Here is a 23197-nt window from a genome sequence, read left to right as displayed (position 1 = left end):
TTGAGGTGGCATTTGGGGTTGAGCATAATATATGGAATTTACAAAAAGAAAATGAAAAGGAGAATTTGAGTACTACAAATCAAAATTTCTTTTTTTTTTTTTTTAGCTCTGGTGACTTCTCACTCCAGCTTTTCTACCTCAGTATGGTTTTGATTGTTAATTTCCTGGGCTTAATTTTTACAAGAGTATATATGTCATTTTTTAAAAACAGAAGTTTTCTTTAATTAAACAATTGGACCCTTCTCCCTACTGCTTGTGTTTGTGTTATAAGCAATACCAAATTATTGTTTTACGATTTAATATGTAGAATTGATCATGTGTGTACCAAAGTCAGTTGACTGGATGTCTATTTATGGATAAAGCTTAAAATTATTCCTTGGTAACAAATTTATCATTGTTCATAGTGATTTGGTAAAAAACAAAACAAAACATTTAGATTAGTTCGAGTCCTCTTAACAAAATCACAAACATTCTTAAGATGCCCCTGTCTCCTAAGAACAAGAATTAGAGCTATCTGTCCTTTAGTTTGGCTTTCACACCATGGAAGTCCTTGGAAACCTGTTTTGTGAGTTCTAAATTATGCATATTCATGTCTTCCAGGACTCATCTCTGATTAAGCAGACAGTCGAGGACACAGGGTCTGAGAATGAACGTTCATCGTGGCAGTGACGGAGACAGGTTGTTGCGGCCAGAGGCCAGCTGCCTAGTGGATGATACCTTAGCTGCAGCTCAAGAAAAAGAAACAAATAGCCTGGCTTCACCTGGTCTTCATAATCTTACCTATCCCCTAGGTCCCAGGAATGAAGGTACATTGATTAGTTCTTGACTTAGTTTGAGGGCTGGGGGAGTTTTCTGACCCTTGAGCATCTTATTCTGCCAAGTAGGCATGAATATATTATCTACTTAATTGACTTAGCTTGCCTATTATAATTCTATTAAGCTGTCACAGAAAATATCCACTTATTTAATTAGCCTAGCACATCTAACTTGGTGATAATGGTGTAAGACAAACGCTGTAAGTTTGGAGTCAGAAGACGGATTAAAATTCTAGCTCTGCAGTGCATTAGCTATAACCACAGATGAGATCCTTAATCTTTCTGAGTCCTGCTTTCTTAATCTAGAAAACAGGGATATTGCAATTCCTCCTTCCTCACAAGTCTGGTGGATTTATGTTAATGATGTGAAAGCTCTTGATAACCTGTTAGGTTCTTTACTAATTTTAACAAGTTTTTAAAATGATCTTAATTTTAAAAAAATAATAATATGTGCATTATAGGAAGTAGAATAAAAGAAGCCAGGCAAAATCATTCACAATCACAAGAATCCAGTTAAATGTGCCCTCCTAGGTCCTGCATGTGTATATGCAACATCTCATTTTATGTGATTGAGATCATACGGTGTATGTTGTGCTTTTTCACTCATTGTGAATATTTACCAATTCAGAATCCCAAAGCTATATGAGTATTTTGATAACCAAGGATATATTACACAAATGATGTTTTAGAAAAAAATCTAATCTTGTCTTTCTTGGTGACAGAAATTTTATAGAAGATAAAAATGGCAATAGGTTTCTGTGTGTGTAGAAGTATTAGCAGAATTATGATTAAAATGCTGCATTCCCTTAATGCATAATTTTAAATGAGACATAAGGTGACAGAGCACCCTAAGTATAATATTTCCAAGAGAATTTATTGTCAGATCTCTGTTGTTAAAATATTAGCAAGAAGGTTTGTTTCCATTGAACTACTTAATGTATTCCTGTGGTACAGCAAAAAGATGCACGCACGTCAATGACTATTATCAGAGGTTAGTGTGAACACATCTGCATAGACTCTTCCTTTAAGCTTTCTTCTTTCCCTCTGCTGCCAACCTAATGAACAAGTTCTGATATATACTGTTCAAAGGTGGTTTAACAATTTCATGCCCAAGATGCATCATTTTTATCATTTATAACAAAAAGATATTTATATATTGGCTAATTTACTAGCTGTATTTTCTAATCATACTTTTCAACTTGCAATAAAAATAGCAACAATAATAGCAACTGCCATTTATTGAGCACACACTGTACTAGGAATTGTACACATAGTACATTCTCTAGATCAGAGGTGGCAAACTATGGTTAAATCTGGCTGCTGCTTGTTTTTGTAAATAAAATTTTGATACACAACCCTGAAGACCATTTGTTTACATATCATCAATGGCTACTTTCCTGCTACAGTGGCAGAGACTGTGACCTGCACAGCCTAGAATACTTCTGCACTTTACAGAAAATTTGCCCACACCTATTCTAGATAAATCTTTACAATTATTATCCTTGTTTTACAGATGAAAAAACTGAGCCTTAGAAAGCTTAGGTAACTTTCCCAGGTTCACATTGCTGGGAGGTGGGGAACCAAGATTTAATTCTGTCTTTCTGATCAGGTTGTGCTATATGTATCAGCTGACAGTAAAGTGTGTGATTGCACCCTAGAGAAGGCCATTAGGAGAATTTGTGCACCAAGTCTCTTCCTACCCTGCCATTTAAGTAAGGCAGAAGCTGAGGCTTCTTCCTTGGGTTCAGGAATCAACCCAATTTAATTGCTTTATTGTCGTGAAATCAAGCATTCTAAAGAACTGAGTCAGTAACTCAGGTACCTATTTCATTTTTTTTTTTTTAAGTTGTTGATGAGGCTTTTATTTTATTTATTTATTTATTTATATGCAGTGCTGAGGATCAAACCCAGTGCCTCACATATGCCAGGCAAGTGCTCTACCACTGAGCCATAACCCCAGCCCCCCACCTATTTCAATTTTAAGAACAGCACTTCAAGTGTGAAAGTCTATCTTGGTAACCCAAGTGTTTCTTGCTACAGACTAGCCTATGCATTGTGTGACTCCTTAGCTCTTGGTATGCAAACATGGGGCTATAATGTCAGAAGCTGTAGGATGTGAACTTTATTTTTTGGTCTATATATTGATTTATTTTTGTCTTCAAACAAGTAGTTAATAATGTATTTGGTTATCAGTGCATGACCCAATGGGCAGTAATCATGTTCATGAATAATTATATATACATTTACAATGTATGAGGGGGTGGAAGTGAGGCAGTTCACTTGTATCTAAAACATTTTATTTCTTGTTTTCAAAAAAAAGTTTGTAAAAAGGTAGGAAAATGTTAATAACTAAACTTGTCAAGTAGGTGATTGAATACATGTGTTTTTTAAAGTTTGTGCTTCTGTGTATTTGAAATTTTTCTTTAAAAAATATTTTTTTACATTAGAATTAAATATATGAGGAGATTGCCTATTTAAAAAATTGTCTTAGTAATGTGTTTGTATATGCTTCTGATTCTCTTCTATATACATCCATATTTCATATATTTATTTTTAAGCCTGTGTGTATTATGTGGTATTGTACTTTTTTTTTTTTTTTTTTTTTTTTTTTTTTGTGGTGCTGGGGATTGAACCCAGGGCCTTGTGCTTATGAGGCAAGCACTCTACCAACTGAGCTATATCCCCAGCCCCAGTATTGTACATTTTTAAGTATTCTCATACTGTCAGTTCATAATCAAAACAACCCTGTGAGGTAGGGAGAGTGAATATTATTATCCTCATTTTACAGATAAGACCACGTTTAGAAAATTTAAATAGCTTTTTTAAAATGGCTTTTTTATAATAGTAAGACAAAACACCAAAGTTCCATGAATGAATTCTAGTACCATTTGCCCTGGAACTATTCCATGGAGAGCAAGACCTGCCTGTTCAATAAATGGTGTAGATGATGTTAGGAATCTCCTGTATATAGTGAAATGCATTTTTCTATGAATTTTTAGGAAAAGTGATATATTAGATAGTGAATCCTCCTTTCTGGAAAAAAAAAAAAAATTTTTTTTTTTTTTTTTTTTTTTTTTGCCATACTAGGGATTGAACCCAAGGCCTCATGCCTGCTAAGAAGCACTCTACCACTGAGCAATACCCCCTGCCTTTAAAAAATTTTATTTTGAGGCATGGTCTTGCTAAGTTGCCAAACCTGGCCTTGAACTAGTGAACCTCCTGCCTCAGCCTCCTGAGTAGTAGGGATTACAGGCATGTGCTACCATGCCCAACTGGAAAATAAAATTTAAAAAAAAATTGAAGAGTGAAATTGTTTTAGCACATAGCTATAGGGGGTTTCCTAAATAAAACATGGGAAATATAAGAGTATTATTTTGAGATAGAAAAGAAAACAGAAGAGCTGTTGCCTTGAGAACCAATCTCTGGGGAAATCAGGGGAAATGGCAGGGAACTCCTGGGTCTCCACGTAAATTCTTCTCTACTCTTTGCTTTTTTAACCATATACACAGTTTACATTTTAAAAATCATTATATTTTCCAATGTGAGTATTTCAGCATTCATTCCCTGCCAATCCCCACCCCACCTATATATTGGAAAATAAGTTCAGGGAGATCTGATATGGTCTCTAGTTTTGTTTTTAACCCTAGTCTAGTTTTTGCCTGTGATCACCTAAAAGTTTGGGTTTTGTTCATTTAACTGTTGTTGTTTTAAAGAAGACAGGTTTTATTTTTCTCCCAAGGCTTTTGTTCTCAAGTTATTTGGTTTGTTTGTATGATCTTTTAGACCTTTCACTTGATTATGCCTCTCAGCCAGCAAATCTTCCTTTTCCTCACATAATGCCGCTTCCCGAAGACATTAAAGGCTCTTGCTTCCAAAGTGGGAATAAACGGAACCATGAACCCTTTATTGCTCCAGAAAGATTTGGAAACAGCAGTATGAGCTTTGGCAGTAACTCTCATTCCCAGGCACCAGAGAAAGTGACCCTTCTTGTAGATGGCACACGTTTTGTTGTGAATCCACAAATTTTCACTGCTCATCCGGATACCATGTTGGGAAGGTAACTGATGATCATTTCCTTCCAGATTCACTCTTCTTTAGAAATAGAAATTCATGCTGTTTATCTTGCATCCAATGTGAGACTAAAAAGCATTGCATTACTTAAGTTTCTACATTCTTACTTTTGTGAAAAAGGAGGACAAGCTGGTACAAACTGTGTGTTGGTGATGTGAAGGGTGACGTAGTTCATTTTCAGCCAGTACAGGAGGGCTGAGGGCAGTGCTCTGTGGAGCTCCCTCCGCGCACCATCAGGGCCCCAGCCGGTTCCACTCCCAGGACTGCCAGCACACAGATCCAGTGGGGAAGCTCCACAAGAGGGAGGAGAATCTAGTTGGAACCATGGAAAGTCACCTGGTGAATCTCATTCCCTACTTCTCTGTAAGCTCACCGTAAAGTTAGGTTCTCCGAGTTACATAGGTCAAAGATGTTTGGTAAGTTGAAGCCTGAGCTGTGTTTTTTTTTCCCCCTAAGAAAAATCAGAAAAAACACATTGACACAAGAACAAGCTATTTTACTGAAAAACATTTTACTTGCCATTTCTGGAGTTTTGTTTGTTGTTACACACACTGTGCTGTCATGTTCTCAGACCTTCATTACTATTCACACGTTTTGAAATGGGATCTTTATACCCAGTTGTTTTGTTCTTTTGTGATCCCTGTCTTTATTCTCCATGTTCCGCTCCCTGTGCTGCTTCATTCAGACTTTGTCAAGTCCTCCTTTCACCGTCCCCTGCCCTTGGCTCTTCAGGGCTGCAGTGTAGGGAATGAAAGAAGTGCTTCCAGGAGCATGGCCAGGGGCAGGACAGCCTCTTTCTGACTAACCATAGATGTTATCAGGAAGAGCAAATTTGGATAAAAATGAAAGTACTATGGTAGTATGTGCATAGATTTGACTTTGGGTGATTTTCATCTACTGAGAAGTAGATTTTATTTTGTTTAAAGGTATGGCCTCACTCCAGACTTTGAACTAATTTGAGCTGAACTAGGAATCAGAATTCAGTTATTCAAATATGTGTATCTTTGAACATAAAAATTCACAATGAACTACTACTTTAAACTAGAACCAAACCTGTTTCTGTATTTCTCAGATATCTGAATTAAGATGAGAGTAAAACATTAAAACTTTTCCAAATTGGCCATATAAGTTAAGCAGATTTGACTTCTTCTTTCCAGTTTTAGTATCACTACTATTGTCCCTCTCCCTCAAAAAAAGTGTTCCTCAGTGCAGGCTGACTGTTTTAGATATATTGCCTCTGAAAGTAGTGATCACGAGAAAAAAGGCAAGCATTTTCTGGGTAACAGATTCTTGGTTCTTCAAATCTGGGGATGGGTGGATTTCCCCACAGACAGGAGAGTTTGGTTCTTTACCTAGGTGGTTCATTCAGCTGAGTAGTCTAGGGTCACGAGTTCTGTGAGTTACCCAGGTTCGTTCTTAGAGCTCTCTGTCCTTTGGCTGTGTACATACTTGTACCTAGCCAGCTAGCTTTCAGATGTGGGCCACTAGTCACAAGGGGAAGAGCTGCAAGAATACGAATGGACTAAAGTAAATCCCTGCCAGCATTACTAGATGAAAACCCCAAGCTTCAGTCCTACTGAGGCCAGATGGCAGGGATTGTCGTTATAGCATGTTGTTCACTATTTTGATTCATAGCTCTCTCAGCTAGACTTAACCAGAGCGTGCCAGGCAAACACCAGCATTCTTTGGAAATGACTTTTATCAGGATAGAGTTCTTATTCATGGAGCATGATTTGGAAAGTGTGTAATACGGAATCATTTTCAGACCTTTGAAAAGCAGCCAATTCAGGTTAGAACAGTTGTGAACTGTTAGTTCATTGCAGCTCTTGCCCATAGGCTGAGGAAGGAAATGGTGGTGAGTCCCGACGGGGAAATCAAATCAGGCTGGCCGAAGCTGGAGACTGCCTGCCCAGGCCCTTGTGCTGCCTTCCCTTTTCCCTCAGACACAGGCATGCAGCTGGAGAAGTCAGGGGTCCGAGGCTGGAGGGATCTGAGAGGAGGAAGGCAGGATGGGGAAGGTGGGTAAGATCAGCGAGCCTCCTCTCTCTGCCCTCATGACTTCTGAGATGCTGAGATGCCTCTGAAATATGTCAAACTGCCTGTGAGCCTGATCCCTGCCCTCCTTTTGTTCTTCACCTCAGAGTTCTTCAGTAGAGCAGCTCCTTGGATTATAAGGGCTCTTTTCGCAGAGCTCCACTCTTAAGATGTGCCAGGAAAGGGAGAGCATTACCGTATCATAGCTGCACCTGCTAACACGCCTACCAACACCTGCTACCATCAGTTCAGATGGTAAACACCTAGAAGAAAGCAACACCTAGAAGTATTGAGGAGCGCCTGTCCGATAGGTAGTGCTGACAGGAAGGCAGAGGAGGGGTTGGGAGCAGAGATGCTCTCTTCCAGAGCCATCAGCAGATTCAGGCAGGTTCTTGGGCCCTGGGGAGGACATGAAAGGCAACCAGCACACAGGTTAGAGATTTTCTAAGGGCCATGTCTGCTGTTGATATTTTATTGCATTTGCTGCCAAAGAAGCTCACTACAAACGAACCTTGAGGATTTGGTGCTTCGTTCTGTCTTGCACATCCATTCGTAAAGCAGTTGCTCTCCTCTTTTCCTGTCTGAAGGGAGTTTCCTAAGACATGAGTTCTTCTAGGCCTTGGGACCCAGGGCTATGTTTTTAGCTTACACTGCGGGAGAATGCAGTAGTCTTACAAAATGAGGTAAAGAAGGGAGAAGTCTCATCTGAAGAGTCCTGCTGGAGAAGGTAACGTTGCCTGGGTGTCTTGCAGGATGTTTGGACCAGGAAGAGAGTACAACTTCACTCGGCCCAATGAGAAGGGAGAGTATGAGATTGCTGAAGGAATCAGTGCAACTGTATTTCGCACAGTGCTGGTATGTGGTAACTTCCTTTTTAAAAATATTCTCCTCCCTAGGAACATGCATGTGCCCTTACGGATTCTATCAGTTACTCAGGAGGCTGAAGTAGGAGGATCACGAGTTTGAGGCCAGCCTGGGCAACTTAGTGAGACCCTGTCTCAAAATAAATTTTTAAAAGGGCCAAGGATGTAGCTCAGTGACAGAGTGCTAGCCTAGTATCAGCAAGACCCTGGGTTCAATCCACAAGAAAAAAAAGAAAGAGTTCCATTAGCCATGTTCCTGACTTCAGGGTTTGTTTCCCCGTTGTTGCCTTTCCTTATTTTTTATTCTTGTAACTTCTATTCTTGTCCATCTTGATTATGTGAGCTCAGTTATCAAGTTCTGATTAAACATGTCAGGATAGCCAGGAGCCACTTTGTCATTTAATGATAATTCCAAGAACCTATCACTTTAACAAAAGCAGGAGTAAATAGGGTTGCAGAAGTCATTTTTCATGTTGTTCTTTGCCACATTTCTTCTACCTAATGTATTTACAGGATTATTACAAAACTGGTATCATCAATTGTCCTGATGGCATCTCTATTCCAGACCTTAGAGATACATGCGATTATCTCTGCATTAACTTTGACTTCAACACCATCCGATGTCAAGATCTGAGTAAGTACAGGAATACCTGCCACTTGCATTTGAACAGCCTTACTTTGTTTGCTTAGAAGCAAATGATACTTTTTGTTACTAAACAGGAGGAGTTTCCATTGTAGGCCAGAGTCATCTGTAGAGGCAGAGATGTCCTACTAACCCCTTCCCTCTCCCTCTTCAAAGTATTTTGAGAATGTGGAGTAAACAAAGGGAATCATGCAGGGGGTTCAGGGAGTCACCAAGCTAATTGCTTCCCTCTTGGGAAGGATCTTGGTATCAACTCTTTTTTTGTTGTTTATTTATTTATTCTTATTAGTTATATATGACAGTGGAAATTGTTTTGACATTATACGTATTGGAGCACAACTTCTTATTCTTCCGGTTGTACATGATGTAGAATTTCATTGGTCGTGTAATCATATATGCATGTAGGACAGTAATGTCTGAGTCATTCTTTTTTTCTTATTCCCATCCTCTCTTTATCTAATCCAGTGAACTTCTGATCTTCCCTACCCACACCCCCTAATTGTGAATTAGCATCTGCATATAAGAGAGAACATTTGGCCTTTGGTTTTTTGGGATTGACTCATTTCACTTAGCATGATAGTCTCCAGTAACAAAGATACTGATTGTCCACGAGGAAAGGCTCACTAATAAAGTCAAAAAGCAAAAACTGGCTATGTTCTTTTTACCATTATTTTAATCATTATTAACCTACTGTTTGTAAATATAGATTTGCTAACATCTTACAACAGCTCTAAAAGATGGTTGCTGACTGAATTGTAACAAATAAGGAGAGTGAAAAACCTGCTTGTTCAAAGCTCTAATCATTAAATCTAGGATTAGAACTCACATTGCTCTTATTACCTGTGCTGCCTGAATTATTTAAAGAATCATTGTTTGAAGTTCTTAATACATTGCCCTGCCGTTTGCATGAAGGGTTTTAGACTTGTAGTTTCTCTGCTAAGTCTAATATACACTTAGAGTCAGTGTTACCAAACATCAGATTATCACTGTACTCTGGTACTCCAACTCCATGAAGTCAGGGTCCAGAGCATCTTCAGAAGGAGTACTACACAGAGTCATCCGAACCTGAAGGTTCCATTTCCTATAGAATTAATGTTCCTGGCGACACTGTGTTCAGCAGAACCTCACTTGTTCAGAATGCTCAGGGATTATTAAACATGAGTAAATTGAAGGCTGGCAGAATATGAGACACATGTAACAAAGTTAGCTTACTGATCACTTTGAAGCAGGAAACAGTGTCTTTACCTTGAAATATATGACTCCTCTGCACCTTACCGGTGCTAACAGCTGTAACCGTGTAGTCTTTTTTATTCCAGACATAAGTGCATCTAGACAGAAAGCACGTTCAGCTGTGTTTTCTCTCCCCAGGTGCTTTGCTGCATGAACTGTCTAATGATGGTGCTCACAAGCAGTTTGATCACTACCTCGAAGAATTGATTCTGCCTATCATGGTGGGCTGTGCCAAGAAAGGGGAGCGAGAGTGCCACATTGTCGTGCTGACAGATGAAGATTCTGTGGACTGGGATGAAGACCACCCTCCACCCATGGGGGAAGAATATTCCCAAAGTAGGAGCCCCTGCAGGGTGTAGATGATTTCAGCAAGAAAAATACTGTTCAGACAGCCAGATCTCAGCACCAGTGTAGACCTCGCTGCTGAGATGGTGACGTGTGCTCACCTGCACGGTGACCCTCTAGTGCCACAGGTCTGACCCGGTGCTGGAATGCGGGATGTCATTTCTCTTACTCCTACTCTTGCTGTCTGGTACTGTGTCAGATCTGAGGCCACAGATTGAATAGTGGTGTCATTGTTCTTTCATTTCATTAAGTCCTTTTGAATTGGTAATAATTTAAAACAAGTATAAAAAGATCTACATTTAAAAGTCTTGTTCCATTCCTGCCCCATCTACCCAGTTTCCTCCTGTTTCTTTTATATTTGTCCAAGTATATTCAGCACACATAAACCATTATATACTTGTTTTCCCCTTTATTTCTTTTCCTTTTTCTTTTTTTTTTTTAAACATTTTTTTAGTTGTAGATGGATACAATACCTTTATTTTATGCATTTATTTTTATGTGGTGCTGAGGATTGAACCGAGTGCTTCACATGTGCCAGGCAGGCGCTCTACCACTGAGCCACGCCCCAGCCTCTTTTCCCCTTTCTTACACACGGTTTTCTACCATGTCTATGATAAAAAACTTCGCATTCTTTTTTATGGGTGCATAGTATTTCATTGCATGAATGTACCATGATTGACTAGGCTATAAATGCTAAATTATGGGCAGTGAATATCCTTTTAAATAGTCTTTTCATGTATTTATTTCACCATAGGATACTTCCAGAAATGGAAAGTCAAACGTTTTGTGTTTTTATAATCTTAGTAGATGTTGCCAAATTATCCCCCATAAAATGATCGTACCAATTTATGCTTACAAAACATATGATAGATTTGTTTCCCACAGCCTTACCAAACAAAATACTATTTTTAAAACTTTTATCTTTGCCACTTTCTTAATAGGGTTTTTTACGAAAAGGCATCTCATGATTAGCGTGAGTTTTAATTTGTGTTTCTTATTTCATGAGTGAGGCTTTTTAATATCTTTTTTAAGAGTAATTCTAATTTCCTTTCTGTTAACAGCATTCATTCCTTTGCCCACTACACAAATGGATTTAGTCTTTCAATTAGTGGTTTGTGAATGCTGTCTTTATGTGGAAGTTCTGTATTAAGGAAGTTGGTCATGATATGAATTACAAATATTTTCCCCATTTGGTTGTAAGTTGAGTTTTGTTAATGGTCATTTTGGCTATGCAGAAATGCTGTATTTTTTTCTTTTATGGCTTCTAGGTTTTATGTCACTCAGAAAGACCTTCTCTACCCTGAAAATATAAAAATTTCTCTTATGATTTATGTATTATTTAACATTTAACCTTTGACCTCTTTGGTTTCTTTTGGTACCAGTGGTCAAGTACAAGTTCATAGTTTGGTTGTTACCTCATCTCCTTCCTCTTATAGAGGACTTCATTCCATGACTAAACCCAGGGTTTCTTTTTGTTGTGTTTCAGTTCTTTATAGTTCCAAGCTCTACAGATTCTTCAAATATATTGAAAATCGAGATGTTGCTAAGACAGTGTTAAAGGAACGGGGACTGAAAAACATTCGCATTGGAATTGAAGGTAAAAAGAAAAGTCCCAGTTAGCGTCACCTTGTTACTTAGGGAGTAGCTGGGATCTGGGGCCACAGCTCATCACTGCAAAACTGAGCTTGGGGAGGGCGTGGGAGGCACATGGCGAAGCCGCCTTTGTACTTAAGTGTAAAGGCCTCCTGGGTTTTGTTTGTCTGTATGTTTTCTTTTCATTTTTTTCTCCATTGAACATGCCTTAGAACAGTCACAGGAATAGGTCTGAAGCGCAGCAAGGGCCAAGGACAGTGGCAGGGCTTGCAGCAGGGCTGTGGCTCACTGTGGGGGGATTGTTCAGCAGTAGTCCTGGTGAAGATGTTTGTGGGACCTGGAAGGTCCTGAAAAATACAGCTTGGGTACTCAGAATTCAAGACTTCGAGGAACGTCTGGCTTTATTGGCAGAGCTACTTTAAATGACCTGTCGCAGTGGCTCCCATCCTCTGTCCTTGTGGAATGGCTCAGAGGCTGATTCTTGAAGTGCCTGAAGCCATCCGGGTCTCCTCACCATGGCTCTTTGACTCGTGTGCTTTGCTGTTCTTCCTGCCTCACTTTTGCCCTCAGAACCCATCAAGCTTTCATTATATCTGAGTTTGGAGTTTTAAATTGGAAGAAATTTTGAGATCATCTATTAAACTCTTCGCATTGCCTTTCCCATGTGTCTAGAGAGACCCTAGGAAAAGGATAGGAGCAGCCCATCACACCATGAGAACATTCTTCTAGGCGTTTTAAGAGATACCTGCCTCCCTTTCCTGCCTGCCCGCTACTTCTGGCCTCTGAAGTTGCTTGGATTAAGATTTTTCCCGTTCCCATGTGAAAGCTTTTCGGTATTTTAAGCAGCATTCCTGTTTGTTCATTAGACTAAACATCCGCATTTCCTTAACTATTCCTCATATAGTTTGCACTCTAAGCAACAGAATTAAGAGGACAGAAGTATGCAGGCCCTCATAGGATTTGGTTTTGTGGTATTGTTGCCACAAAACAAGTCTCCTGAAATTAAAAGAGGTTTCTCTTCCCCTTTCATCAGAAGAGATTGAATTCTTGTTACTTCTCTTAAATTAGTCCCTTTCTAGGGACAAGTCCTACTAACCAAAGGGCTAGGAGGGCATGAGGCAGGGACTGGTCACTTCCCATGTAGTTTTTCTTGCTGTCTGGATTTGGGAGGAAGGAGGAAAAACGGACACAGGCTAAGCACAATTTGCCAAAATCATGAGAAGAGCCTTTTTCTCTGTTTCAGGTTACCCTACCTGTAAAGAAAAAATTAAGAGAAGACCCGGCGGTCGGTCTGAAGTTATCTATAATTATGTGCAGCGTCCTTTTATCCAGATGTCATGGGAAAAGGAAGAAGGAAAGAGTCGTCATGTGGATTTCCAGTGTGTTCGAAGCAAATCCCTCACTAATCTGGTAGCTGCTGGGGAGGATGTCTTGGAGGACCAGGAGATATTAATGCACCACCCACCCCAAGTGGATGAACTTGACCGGCTAAATGCCCCACTTTCTCAGATGGCTTCTAATGACTTTCAAGATTAGGCCTGCTGTGAGTCCACCCCTCACCACTGCTCTTCTCTGTCTGGGATGCCCTCAGCTAGGCCTTCCTGTCCTCCCCATTGTCTTTCTCACCCTGAGTAGGAGACATGCTTTTCCCCCATTATTTCATTGGCCCCATAATTAACATGTCCTTTTCAGTAAGTCTGTGCCTCTGGCAAGGAATGAAGAATCACGCTTTGGTAATTAGGCCACCAGTTTTGCAGCAGCCCTGGTAACTTGAAAATTTTTGGTCTGGTGCTGTTCACTGAATTTCTGCATAACTGCAAAAGGAGGAAAGGAAGTCAAGACCTGTTGCCTCATATTAAGCAAAGCAGCCCTGTCCTTTGTGCTCTGTGGTTTTTGTTTGTTCTGTTTTATATTAGGTAAACTGCTTAGCAACAAAGGGACCAAACTTAAAAGGAGACAATCTCTTACATTGTAAAAGCAGGCACTAGTGAGACGCTCACTCGAGATTAATGAAATGCCATTCCTGGGCCGTTTACACCCAGATTGCATCTAGGAAGAACTAGGCTCACTCAGAATGTCCAAAAGGAAATTCTTAAGAGCTGAAGTTCAGTTTCGATTCTTACTAATGCAATGAACAATCCAAAGCCACACAGAGAGGTTCTTTGGCAGAAAGAAGAGCAATGACAACAGTGTGTAAAAAACCTTTTTAGCTTATGAACCTAGACAAATAGATGATTCATTTGGAATGAAACTCATAAGTCAAATAGCACCTCTCCAAATCAGGCCAATCAGATTATCCTGGATTGGATTCTGGTGTGAAGTCACAGGTCTGGACACCCTAGGGCAGCCCTTTGCTACCTGAGATATGGCATAAAGGCCTTCAAGATGAGGCCAGAAGTTTCTCTTAAGTGCTCAGTATCTTTTTATGTGTGTTTGGGACTAGGAACCTAGAAGCACTCTACCACTGAGCTTGTATCTCCAGTCCTTTCTTTTTTTAAGTTTTACTTTGAGACAAAGTATCACTAAATTGCTGAAACTGGCTTTGAACTTGGGAATCCTCCTGCCTCAGCCTCCTGAGTCACTGGGATTATAGGCATGTGTCACTTCTCCTGCAGTGCTCAGTATCATAATAGAAAGATTTATAAGCTCTCCAGAGAGAAGGCATTTGTGATAAAGCTGAGTGGGAAAACTCATGGGCAGGATTTTTCTAAATTTGTTTTTATACAATAGTTCAGTTTTTTAATAACCCATTATCTGCTCACACACTGAGTAAGAAAATGATACTTCCCAGTGGAAGGCAAGTCAGGTCCAGGCCTGGCTGCTTTGTTGGATTTCTCAGCTCTGTTAACAGTGCATGGTGGATGACAATACACATTGCTGTCCCCGTTCCCCACCTGCTTCCAATGCTTCTATGGCTAGTAACAGCAGGGCTAAATTCAAGAGTCCAGCACCAGATGGAAATGCTTTGGGATTATATTACGCTTTCTGATAGAAGTTGACTGGAGTTTCCCACCCTGGACATTTATCCATTACATTGTGAACAGGGGCTGGGGAGAAAGCTCAGCTGGTAGAGCGCTTGCCTCACAAACTCAAGGCCCTGAGTTCGATCCCCAGTACTGCCCCCCCCCAAAAAAAAAAAAAAAAAAACATTGTGAACAGGCAGTTTCCTTCAGGTCCTTTAAGGTAAGAACATGACTCATTTTCTTAAATTCCATTCCCACTGGGCACCATAGAGCAGGCTCCTCAATTCCATTTTGACTGCCCGAGTCACAGTCCCCCACACACCAAGTCGGGTGTTGAACTTGCCTGTTTCTGGGATTGAAGAACAAGAATGTTCTTAAGTGAGCAGCTTCACAGTGGGAACCAGTGCTGTTTCTCACTTGGAGAAAGAGGGGTTAAGCTGAGCCCTCTCTCACCTGGAGTTCTAATAACCAATGGTGTCTATTTTTGCAAGACCAACGATCAGGGATAAGGTAAGGTTAGGGTTATTTGTAGTCAGAAATTAGTATTTCTGTGAAACTAATTGGCTCATATTTGAAGTCACCTTACCAGCACTACATGCATATCCACTAGTAGCTGAGCAGCTCAGATAGCGTTGAACGGTGCTTCCCAGCAGACTTAGAGGCCATCGCAAAGGAAATCGGAATTACCTGACGTTTGTGTATTTGTGATACAGCTTCTCCTCTTACAGCTTATGTCTTTTGAGTGTAAATGTGCCATCTACTTAGACCGTGCTTAGGTAAAAAAGGTCATCAAAGTATGGTATGTACTTGACGCTTTGTTCTGTGTTATTAATTCCCTCAAGGTTTCAAGAGTTGGATCGCTCCACTCCCAGCATTGTAGGTTAACATGCATTTGGCCCCAAGCAGTGGGGTTTGAGGAAGTGGAAATCTGTGAAGATTAACCTACTAGTGTCCCCGGTGGTGGTGATTAAGGGAAAAACTGGGACCGTAGCTCCCTTCTGGTGGAGGGGGAGGTTTTTTCCTGCATCCCTCCCAATCCCAACCTGGACCTCAGCATCACTGTAATTTGGTGGTTCCTCTTAGCTGTGCCTGCTGTATTCCCAGGGTTGGGACATTCTGCGGTGGCAGGACTTCTCAGTCCTCACAGGAACAAGGACTGGGTTGCTATCATCCCCTTGAGTCACTTACTGGCCAGTCAGGCAGGAGGTTTTCTCTGTAATAAAAAAGGTGGAACTTAGGTTTAGTGTCCTTTCTAAGTGCCTCAATAAGTAAGCCAGGCTGTTTATACAGGAACATTTTCGTAAGAAAAATGGTTTGACCCACAGTATCAGAGTATCGCAGCAAGCCGAGATGAGCCTGGATCTAGGTTTAGACTCTGGGGTTCGCGCCTGCATCATACCTTGTGTAGCTGTGAGAAAGCATTAGCCACTGGAGCAGGAGCAAGGAGGTGACGTTACAATGTGTCCTGTCCAAGGATTTCGTGGTTTCTCCAAAGTGGAGTAAGTGTTGGAGTGACAGAAAAAGGGGTAAGGAAGACAGAGCAGCTGGGTTTACTGCACAGTGTCCAATGGCTAGAATTATCTAAGATTAAATCTTGAGGACAGTGTGAGATCTATGAAAATACTGTGGAATAGGCCCAGGGAGAAATAGATCTATTTTCAAATAGTGTTATGAAGTGTTTGTCATTAAAACAAATATTCAGAGCACAGGCTTTAACTCAAACTCTCATAAAGTGTGATATGAAGTCCTTAAAAATCAAGTTGAAAATCAAGGATTTTTAAGTAATACATTCATCCAATGCCACTTCTTGCCATCATTTTGAAACTCTTAAAATGGGCATAGTGAGCTCAGAGCAAACCTGATGCTTTTGTGGGAGATGGAGCCCCATTTGTGTTCTGGATGGGATCACCTCTGTGGGAGAATTACACTTTCTCCTAAAGGCAAAATGCTTGTAGGTTTTGCCTCTTTACTTTGTATTTACTTTTAAAGTTGCACTTGTTCACCTACCAGTGTTTACAAAATCGTATATTTGGGATGCTTTTTCTATAATAAAATATTATCATTTGTGTGCCTGGTTTTCCCCCCCCCCCCCCCCCTTTTTTTTTTTTTTAGTAGAAAATAAAATTGCAAGACACGAAGAGGACAGGAAAGGATGGCACTGGCTGAGCAGAGGGGAGCTTCCTTTCCTCAGACCCAGGCCTCCCTGGAGCATCTGCATGCTCTCCCCTCGGGCTGTCCTAACTTACAGGTTCACAGCCTTAATGCTCTGCCTCTCTTGAGTTCTGGTTAATTTGCTCTCAAGACCTCGGGGCACTCAAATCCCAACCCCTCTTTTGCTGTGATTTGGCCCCACTGTAGTCAAAGTGCCTGCCCAGCCTTCCTTGTCCTGGAGCTTACTGGTGCTGCTAATAACTTACAGGTTGATAAAGCAAGCTGTGCACCCTGTAGCAGGCTACCATTTTACCCGAAAGCCCAGGAGTTAAGAACATACCCTCCTGGGCTCAGTGGTTCACACCTGTGACCCCAGCTACACAGGAAGCTGAGGCAAGATGATTGCCAAGTGCAAGGTCAGCCTGGGCAGTTAAGCAAGGCCCTATCCCAAAATAAAAATAAAAAAGGGCTGGAGGAGAGCCCCTGGGTTCAATTCCCAGTAGTCACACACAAAAGAACACACCTTGAAGACTGCTGGGTGTGTTTTGTGCCTGATCACAGCCATACACTGACTGGGACACAGTTCCATCCATGTGGAGCAGACCTATAAGTAGTTCAGGCCCTCCTCAATGGAGGAGTCAGTTTTTACTTAGAGGAATTCACAAAAAGCTTCTAGAAGTCACATGTGAACCAAATCATGAACTGCATGAGGGGAGGAGGTATCCCAGGCCAACTCAGGTACATGTGCAAAGGTGGAATAATTACGTCATCAGGGAAAAGGACAGGATGATGCAGAGGTGGGCAGAATAAGGAAGGACTCTGGCTCAAAGATGTTTGGACTCCATTAATAGGAGCCCTAAAGGGTTTTTATGTAAAATGATGAACCAGACTTGGAATTTAGGATTTTCTTTGGCAGCAGGGAGAGTCATTTGAAAGGGGGGGACCCGACACAAGGAGGCCAGCTCGAAGACCACTGTAATGGACAGTCAGGAATGAGGAGACAGCATGGGTAGAATGGATGGCCACGCCCCGAGCTCAAATGTTCACTGGAGAGCGCCTTGGAACATTCGGGGTAGGCTAAACTAGAAGTGTGTGTGGGAGCCAGAGGAGTTCTGTTCAGAGAGCTTTTGTTTGAGTCTATCTGAGGCCTTTCAGGCGACCATTTCTGGTAGAGTTCTGGGAAGGGACCTAGGTAGGGTAGGTCAAAAGGTAAGACCTCAGTTCAGAAGTGGTAGCTAAAGCCACAGCAAGGAGAAATCACACATTTAAGAGGTGGGCAAAGGGACTACTGAGGAGGAAGTGAGAGGTGGGAGGAGAGCTTTAAAAAGCTCAACAGTGCTAGTGCAGCAGGTTGGTAAATAAGAGGAAGATGAAAGAGAACACCCAGGACCAGAGGAATTGCAACATTTAATGCTAACTTGTTTTTTATATGGATAATTAACATGTTTCACACATGGGACAGAAAACAGACTGAAAGCTGGGCATGGTAGCACATGCCTGTAATCCCAGCTACTTGGAAACTGAGGCAGGCAGTTCATGAGTTTGAGGCCATCCTGAGCAATTTAGCAAGACTCTCCCTGTCTCAAATCAGACTGGAGTGAGCTGAAGTGGGAGAGGGAATGAGTAAGTTAACCCAAGTGCCTCTACCACACAGGATCACACTGCCCAGGCCCCATTCCTGGACTGCTCGCTTTCCCCTGTCAAATCACGACTACCTAAAGAATCATCTTTGGGAAGCTTCCCTGAGCCACTCACAACTGAATTGGCTTGTCAGCCCTCTCACCTTGACACCGATGTAAAAACTTCACTGTTGATGCTACAGTTGGCCAAGTCCCTTAGTGCAGGCATTCTCTCCTCCAACACATCTGCAGTTCCAAAATGATGAGCACGCTATTAGGTGCCCCTATTGAGCATCTATCACTATGGATCTTAAACATTGTTTGAGCAAGATGTTTCTCTCTGGAAATAGAAGTAAAAAAGTATCAAGGAGTCTGGGTGTTTATTTTTATTTATATTTATTTAGAGACAGGCTCTTGCTAAGTTGTCAAGGGTTTTGTTAGGTTGCTGAGGCTGTTCTCAAACATGCAATCCTCCTGCTACAGCTTCCCAGGTCACTGGGATTACAGGCATGCCCCACCTTGCCGGCTAAGGAGCCTGTTTTTTAAGTCAGTGTTGGTTTTGATAGATCATTCCAGGGAAACGAATGCTAAGTAGGAAATGAAAAGTACCATTCTCGGAATCCTTTTGAGTTCAAAATTAAAAATACTATGTGGATTACACACACAAGCCCCAGAGAGAAGGGGACAAGGTGATCCAGGAAATGTGCCTTTCAAGGAAATGATTCTAAAAAAAGGCATCAGTGATCAATGGCAGGTCTCCTATTAGACCACACAGATGAGTTTTGAAATCAGCACTCTGCTGTTCAGAACCTGGATGTTAATCCTGAACAAATTCATCTGAATCTTATTTTTTGAAAGTAATTCTAAAAAGAAACAGGTACGAAAACTTTTGAATCAGTATTGTTTCATAAAGCTGTACTAGTGTAACAAAGTTTTATTTTCCAACTTTCCCAATGAGAGTAAGAGAATTAGCTGTGAACAAGATCAACGCTGAATCAGTGTTTCCTAAGATGTTTCTTGGGACCCAAGAGCCTTGGAAAAAATACTAATTCTGCCTGTATGTGGCCTCCCTCTGCCTGCAGTTTCTACTCTAGGTTGTCTCTGACCCTCTCTTCTTGCCTATTTGAGGTTCTTTTCCCCGGAAAAGGAACTAAGAAGTGAGACAGAAGAGCACGCCTACAGTACACAACGTCTCAGAGGCAGACCCTGCTCTGCTGGAAATGGAGGGGTGAGAAGACCCATTCTGTCACCTTGTAAGAAAAGAGGGTTGGGTGGTGAACAGCTGTGCAAAGGGCCCACTTCTGCATAGGTGACAGCACTTCTGCCGGCAGATGTCTCTGGTCTTGCTGCAAGGGAAAACCTGATATCCTGAATGAGGCAGAAAGAACACGAGCAGGGGCCAATAGAAGTCTCCATGCGGACACCAATTCAGAGGGCTGGCTCTCTAGAAACCAAAGCTGGCCCCGGCTTCCCGAAGCAGAATGGCACTTTGCATAGTGGACCACGACATATTGTTATGATGTTCAAAGACTAAGGGCTTCAAAGAAGACAACAGTACTGTTTTTCTGAAGTATAAGCCATTTTTGCTTTAGAACACATCACAGATTTCCACTACTGTTTTCACACAGTTTATTCAGAAGTTTAAAAATTAAAATGGAGGCATTGTCCCCTAAAACAAACCACCCCCTGCCACTCCCCAGCACACACAGCTATGCTACTCCTGCTACTTCTCCTTACCCTGCTTCCTACACGCTCTTGCAAAACACATGTGGGTCAGGACCCCAGCTATTTGGTAATACAAAGGGACTACAAAGTTACACAAAAGAATTTCATTTACTTCCTTTCACTAACAGGCTATGAATGAAAGATTAAGGGATAAACACACTACCTTCATCCAGAGTTTAGACTTCCCTAACATTCTGTTTTTCTTCATCTAAGATGTTAAAACCCAAGCAGTTTCGCTTACAACTGTAACTCTGATCCTCTTCTCTTCTGAATGTCTAAGCTGGGACAACTTCCCCTTCAAAGCTGACCTTCTCAACCTCGAGACTGAAGCAAGCAGTCTCCCAGCTGGAGCTTGGCCGTGATGCTCTACAACAGGCAGTTACCACACAGGTGCAAATGATGCTTTAATTATCAAAACTTAAAACCAAAAACGAGTAATGCATTAATATGGAACCTCCACATTTTTCTGACGCAGCAAAAGTCCTCTGAAGGTGGCAGAGCTGTGACAGAGAAGGCACTTTGTGCTAAAATTCAGAGGGTCTCTTGTGAGAGAATGCCACAGCAGAGGCCCAGTCGGCCCAAGCTGCAGGCAACCCTTTAGGGTGGGGGGCATCCCCCAGAAAGGCATCTGCAAAGGAAAATTTTGTAATCATGATTCCAAGGCAAAATGGCTACTAAAAGTCGGGAGAGGGGAATACCAAGAGAGAAGACAAAAAGATTGCACCAGGGATTGAGGAGTGAACCTTACAAGGACTTGTCAGCTGGCTGTGTGCTCTCCATTGAGCTGGTATCTTCACCACTTCCAAGGAGGTTCCAGGGAGCTGCTGCAGACTTCGCAAGAGCAGAGACAGCCAAGAGCTAAGCGCTCTCCTTGCTGTCCTCCCAGAATACACTGAGTTCCTGCTGGCAGCACTTGCAGGTATTGCTGGTTCATGGCAACATCCATCTTAGGAATTTTCTGACACATCCTGAAGAGAATGTGAGGGTTTCCACCTGATCCAGAACTCCTTGGCAACACCCAATGGCTTTTGGGGCCTCTAAGAGCAATGACAGATCAAGCTGGTGTCCCCATTGACACTCAGAGGAGCAGCACGAGTCTTAGATGGGGGAGAAGGGAGATAATCAGTGGTCTGAGGGTCTTTATCCTAGTACCATAAAGTGCACCATGAATGGTGGCTATGAAAAGCCACTTGTCCGAGGCCGAGGTATGGGGAGAAACTACCATCGCTGTCCAGTGGGATGGTGGGTCATTTCCTTCAGCCAGAATGTTGGCTGCTGAGACTATCATTATTGCTTTGTTTTCTTAGTTCTACAGAACTTTCACTGTACAGAAAAACAAAATACTTGGTGGGCTTGGCAGATAGTGTGTCACCGTATCACTGGAGTTGGCTGATATTTAGTGAATGTCCATTAGAATTTCAATAATGTTGGATGATGGCTGTTTTTCCCCTTCATTCTGATGAATTCAGGAAAATACAAAATTCTTTTTAAAACACCTATCAAATTGGCTCATGATGCTTCTAAAGAAGCAAGACAGCTGTTTATGGCCAACGTAGTAGAAATGGTTGTCACTGTTCTTTCACTTTTCAGATGTATTATGGAAGAAAATCCACTTACTATCACATTTCAGGAAACTTTACTATGACATATTGATGTCTTCCACAAACTTCTTGGAAGCTCTTTCAAAAAAGCGTAAGAGGAAAATTCTAATGTTGTACAAAGAACTCTGCTCCACTCAGGATTCCGTGACTATGGTCCTATTTTGCTGCTTTCATGTAGGAAGGTATTGCCCCCCTTGCAGTCAGGCCCTCAAAGCGCTTGTATGTGTAGTTGATGAAGACCCAGTCTTTGTTCTTGTAGTCAGTCTCAGGGTGGGTACTCGTGGCCACTGGGAAAGAAATAGATGTGAGAGTTGAATCACAGTCTCACCCCAAAGAACTACTCAGTACTGAAGATGTGACGTTCGGAAGAACGCACCAATTTGCATTTGGAAAATGTTATTTTTCACTCTGCAAATGTTCTACATTTGCTTATATATTCTTTGAACCTCTTATTTCTGCACGAGTATTTTTAAAGTTTTACTTTCCCACTCCTGTCATTTTGGTCTACTATCTTTAATAAATAACAAAAGAATGGATTTTTATGACTTGCCTACCCACCTGAGCAGTCTAGACGTGGGAATTTTGTATTATTCATTTTCCATTTAATAAGGTCTCACTACTAGTATTGGAAAAATACTGACAAAGGACCTGGAGAACTGAAGTTCCTGTCCATGTTCTCTACCCTGATTTATAAACATTGCCCCAAAATTAAGGACAGAGAGGATAATGTGATTATAAGGCAGCAGAGGTAATGCTGGTGGAATTACCTGTTGGCTTAAGAATATCAGACTCTGGAAACTCATCAAAGTTTGAGGTATCATCAATGCTTTTGATTTCAATAGATATTGCAGCAGGTCTCTCCCTGCCAAGAACAGACATGCCAAAAATTACTATAGTTAGTGTTCACATGGATATCGATCAAGCCTTTCTCCAAAAAGACTCATGGTCTGACATGGGAAGACTACTCACTGTCAGGAAGCATTTCTTTTCTCTGAAAAGCTCATGAATGCTGACCAAATGAATGCATCAAACAAAAATTACTATTATTTTAGTACCAGGGATTGAACCCAGCAGCACTTAACCACTGAGCCACATCCCCAGTTCTTTTTGTTTGTTTGTTTGTTTTTGAGACAAGGTTTCACTGAGCTGCTTAAAATTGCAGAGGCTGGTTTTGAACTTGTGATCCTCCTGCCTCAGCCTCCTGAGCTGCTGGGATTACAGGCATGTACCACTATAGCCAGCAACAAATAAATTTTAATAAAAATAAGAAATAAGTAACTCAATCATTCATAGCTATGAAGAAAGACAGGAATACTGTGAAACTAAAATTCCAAGTTAATGCACTCCTAGATCACCTGCCTTGTCTACTAAAAGGGAAAATGAACTTCTAAATGTTCCCTTATGTTCGGCTATACCCTTCTTCCACTAAAGGTGCCAACCAGTGGGTGGCAAAAGGAAGGCAAAGCTGAAAATCACAAGAATGTAAACTAGAACACAATTATAAAATGACAACTTCCTCACCTTCTGTTTAGCAACCAACAAAA

The 23197-nt window shown here is 41.3% G+C and overlaps 2 protein-coding genes and 1 non-coding gene across 8 annotated transcripts in view; 1 reads left to right on the top strand and 2 right to left on the bottom strand.

Moving 5' to 3' along the window:
• Kctd20 (potassium channel tetramerization domain containing 20) overlaps positions 1 to 16625 on the top strand; it is a 28981-nt gene extending 12356 nt beyond the window's left edge. Inside the window, exons 2-8 of one of the 4 annotated variants that reach the window (XM_047558169.1) lie at positions 601 to 806; positions 4668 to 4872; positions 7673 to 7775; positions 8297 to 8417; positions 9795 to 9992; positions 11488 to 11598; positions 12838 to 16625. In XM_047558169.1, coding sequence (XP_047414125.1) covers positions 647 to 806; positions 4668 to 4872; positions 7673 to 7775; positions 8297 to 8417; positions 9795 to 9992; positions 11488 to 11598; positions 12838 to 13130 — 1191 coding nt within the window. In that variant the 5' untranslated portion in view covers positions 601 to 646 and the 3' untranslated portion in view covers positions 13131 to 16625. Of the gene's footprint in view, positions 1 to 600; positions 807 to 4598; positions 4873 to 7672; positions 7776 to 8296; positions 8418 to 9794; positions 9993 to 11487; positions 11599 to 12837 lie in introns of those variants that run through there. The other 3 variants (XM_047558168.1, XM_047558170.1, XM_047558171.1) reach the window with 3 other exon arrangements.
• Trnam-cau (transfer RNA methionine (anticodon CAU)) lies at positions 3428 to 3501 on the bottom strand. The gene has a single exon. It is a non-coding gene; the product is annotated as a tRNA-Met (tRNA).
• A 2124-nt stretch (positions 16626 to 18749) lies between the features above and the next one.
• Positions 18750 to 23197, bottom strand: part of Stk38 (serine/threonine kinase 38) — a 45515-nt gene continuing 41067 nt past the window's right edge. Inside the window, exons 13-14 of one of the 3 annotated variants that reach the window (XM_047557958.1) lie at positions 22421 to 22515; positions 18752 to 21940 (exon numbers count right to left, since the gene is read on the bottom strand). In XM_047557958.1, the coding sequence (XP_047413914.1) occupies positions 21810 to 21940; positions 22421 to 22515 (226 nt within the window). In that variant the 3' untranslated portion in view covers positions 18752 to 21809. Of the gene's footprint in view, positions 21941 to 22420; positions 22516 to 23197 lie in introns of all 3 variants that reach the window. The other 2 variants (XM_047557957.1, XM_047557959.1) reach the window with 2 other exon arrangements.

The sequence above is a fragment of the Sciurus carolinensis genome, chromosome 7, assembly GCF_902686445.1.
Source record: "Sciurus carolinensis chromosome 7, mSciCar1.2, whole genome shotgun sequence".
Classification (NCBI taxonomy): domain Eukaryota; kingdom Metazoa; phylum Chordata; class Mammalia; order Rodentia; family Sciuridae; genus Sciurus; species Sciurus carolinensis.
Note: the sequence above shows the minus strand (reverse complement) of the source record. Positions and strands in the feature narration are given on the sequence as shown.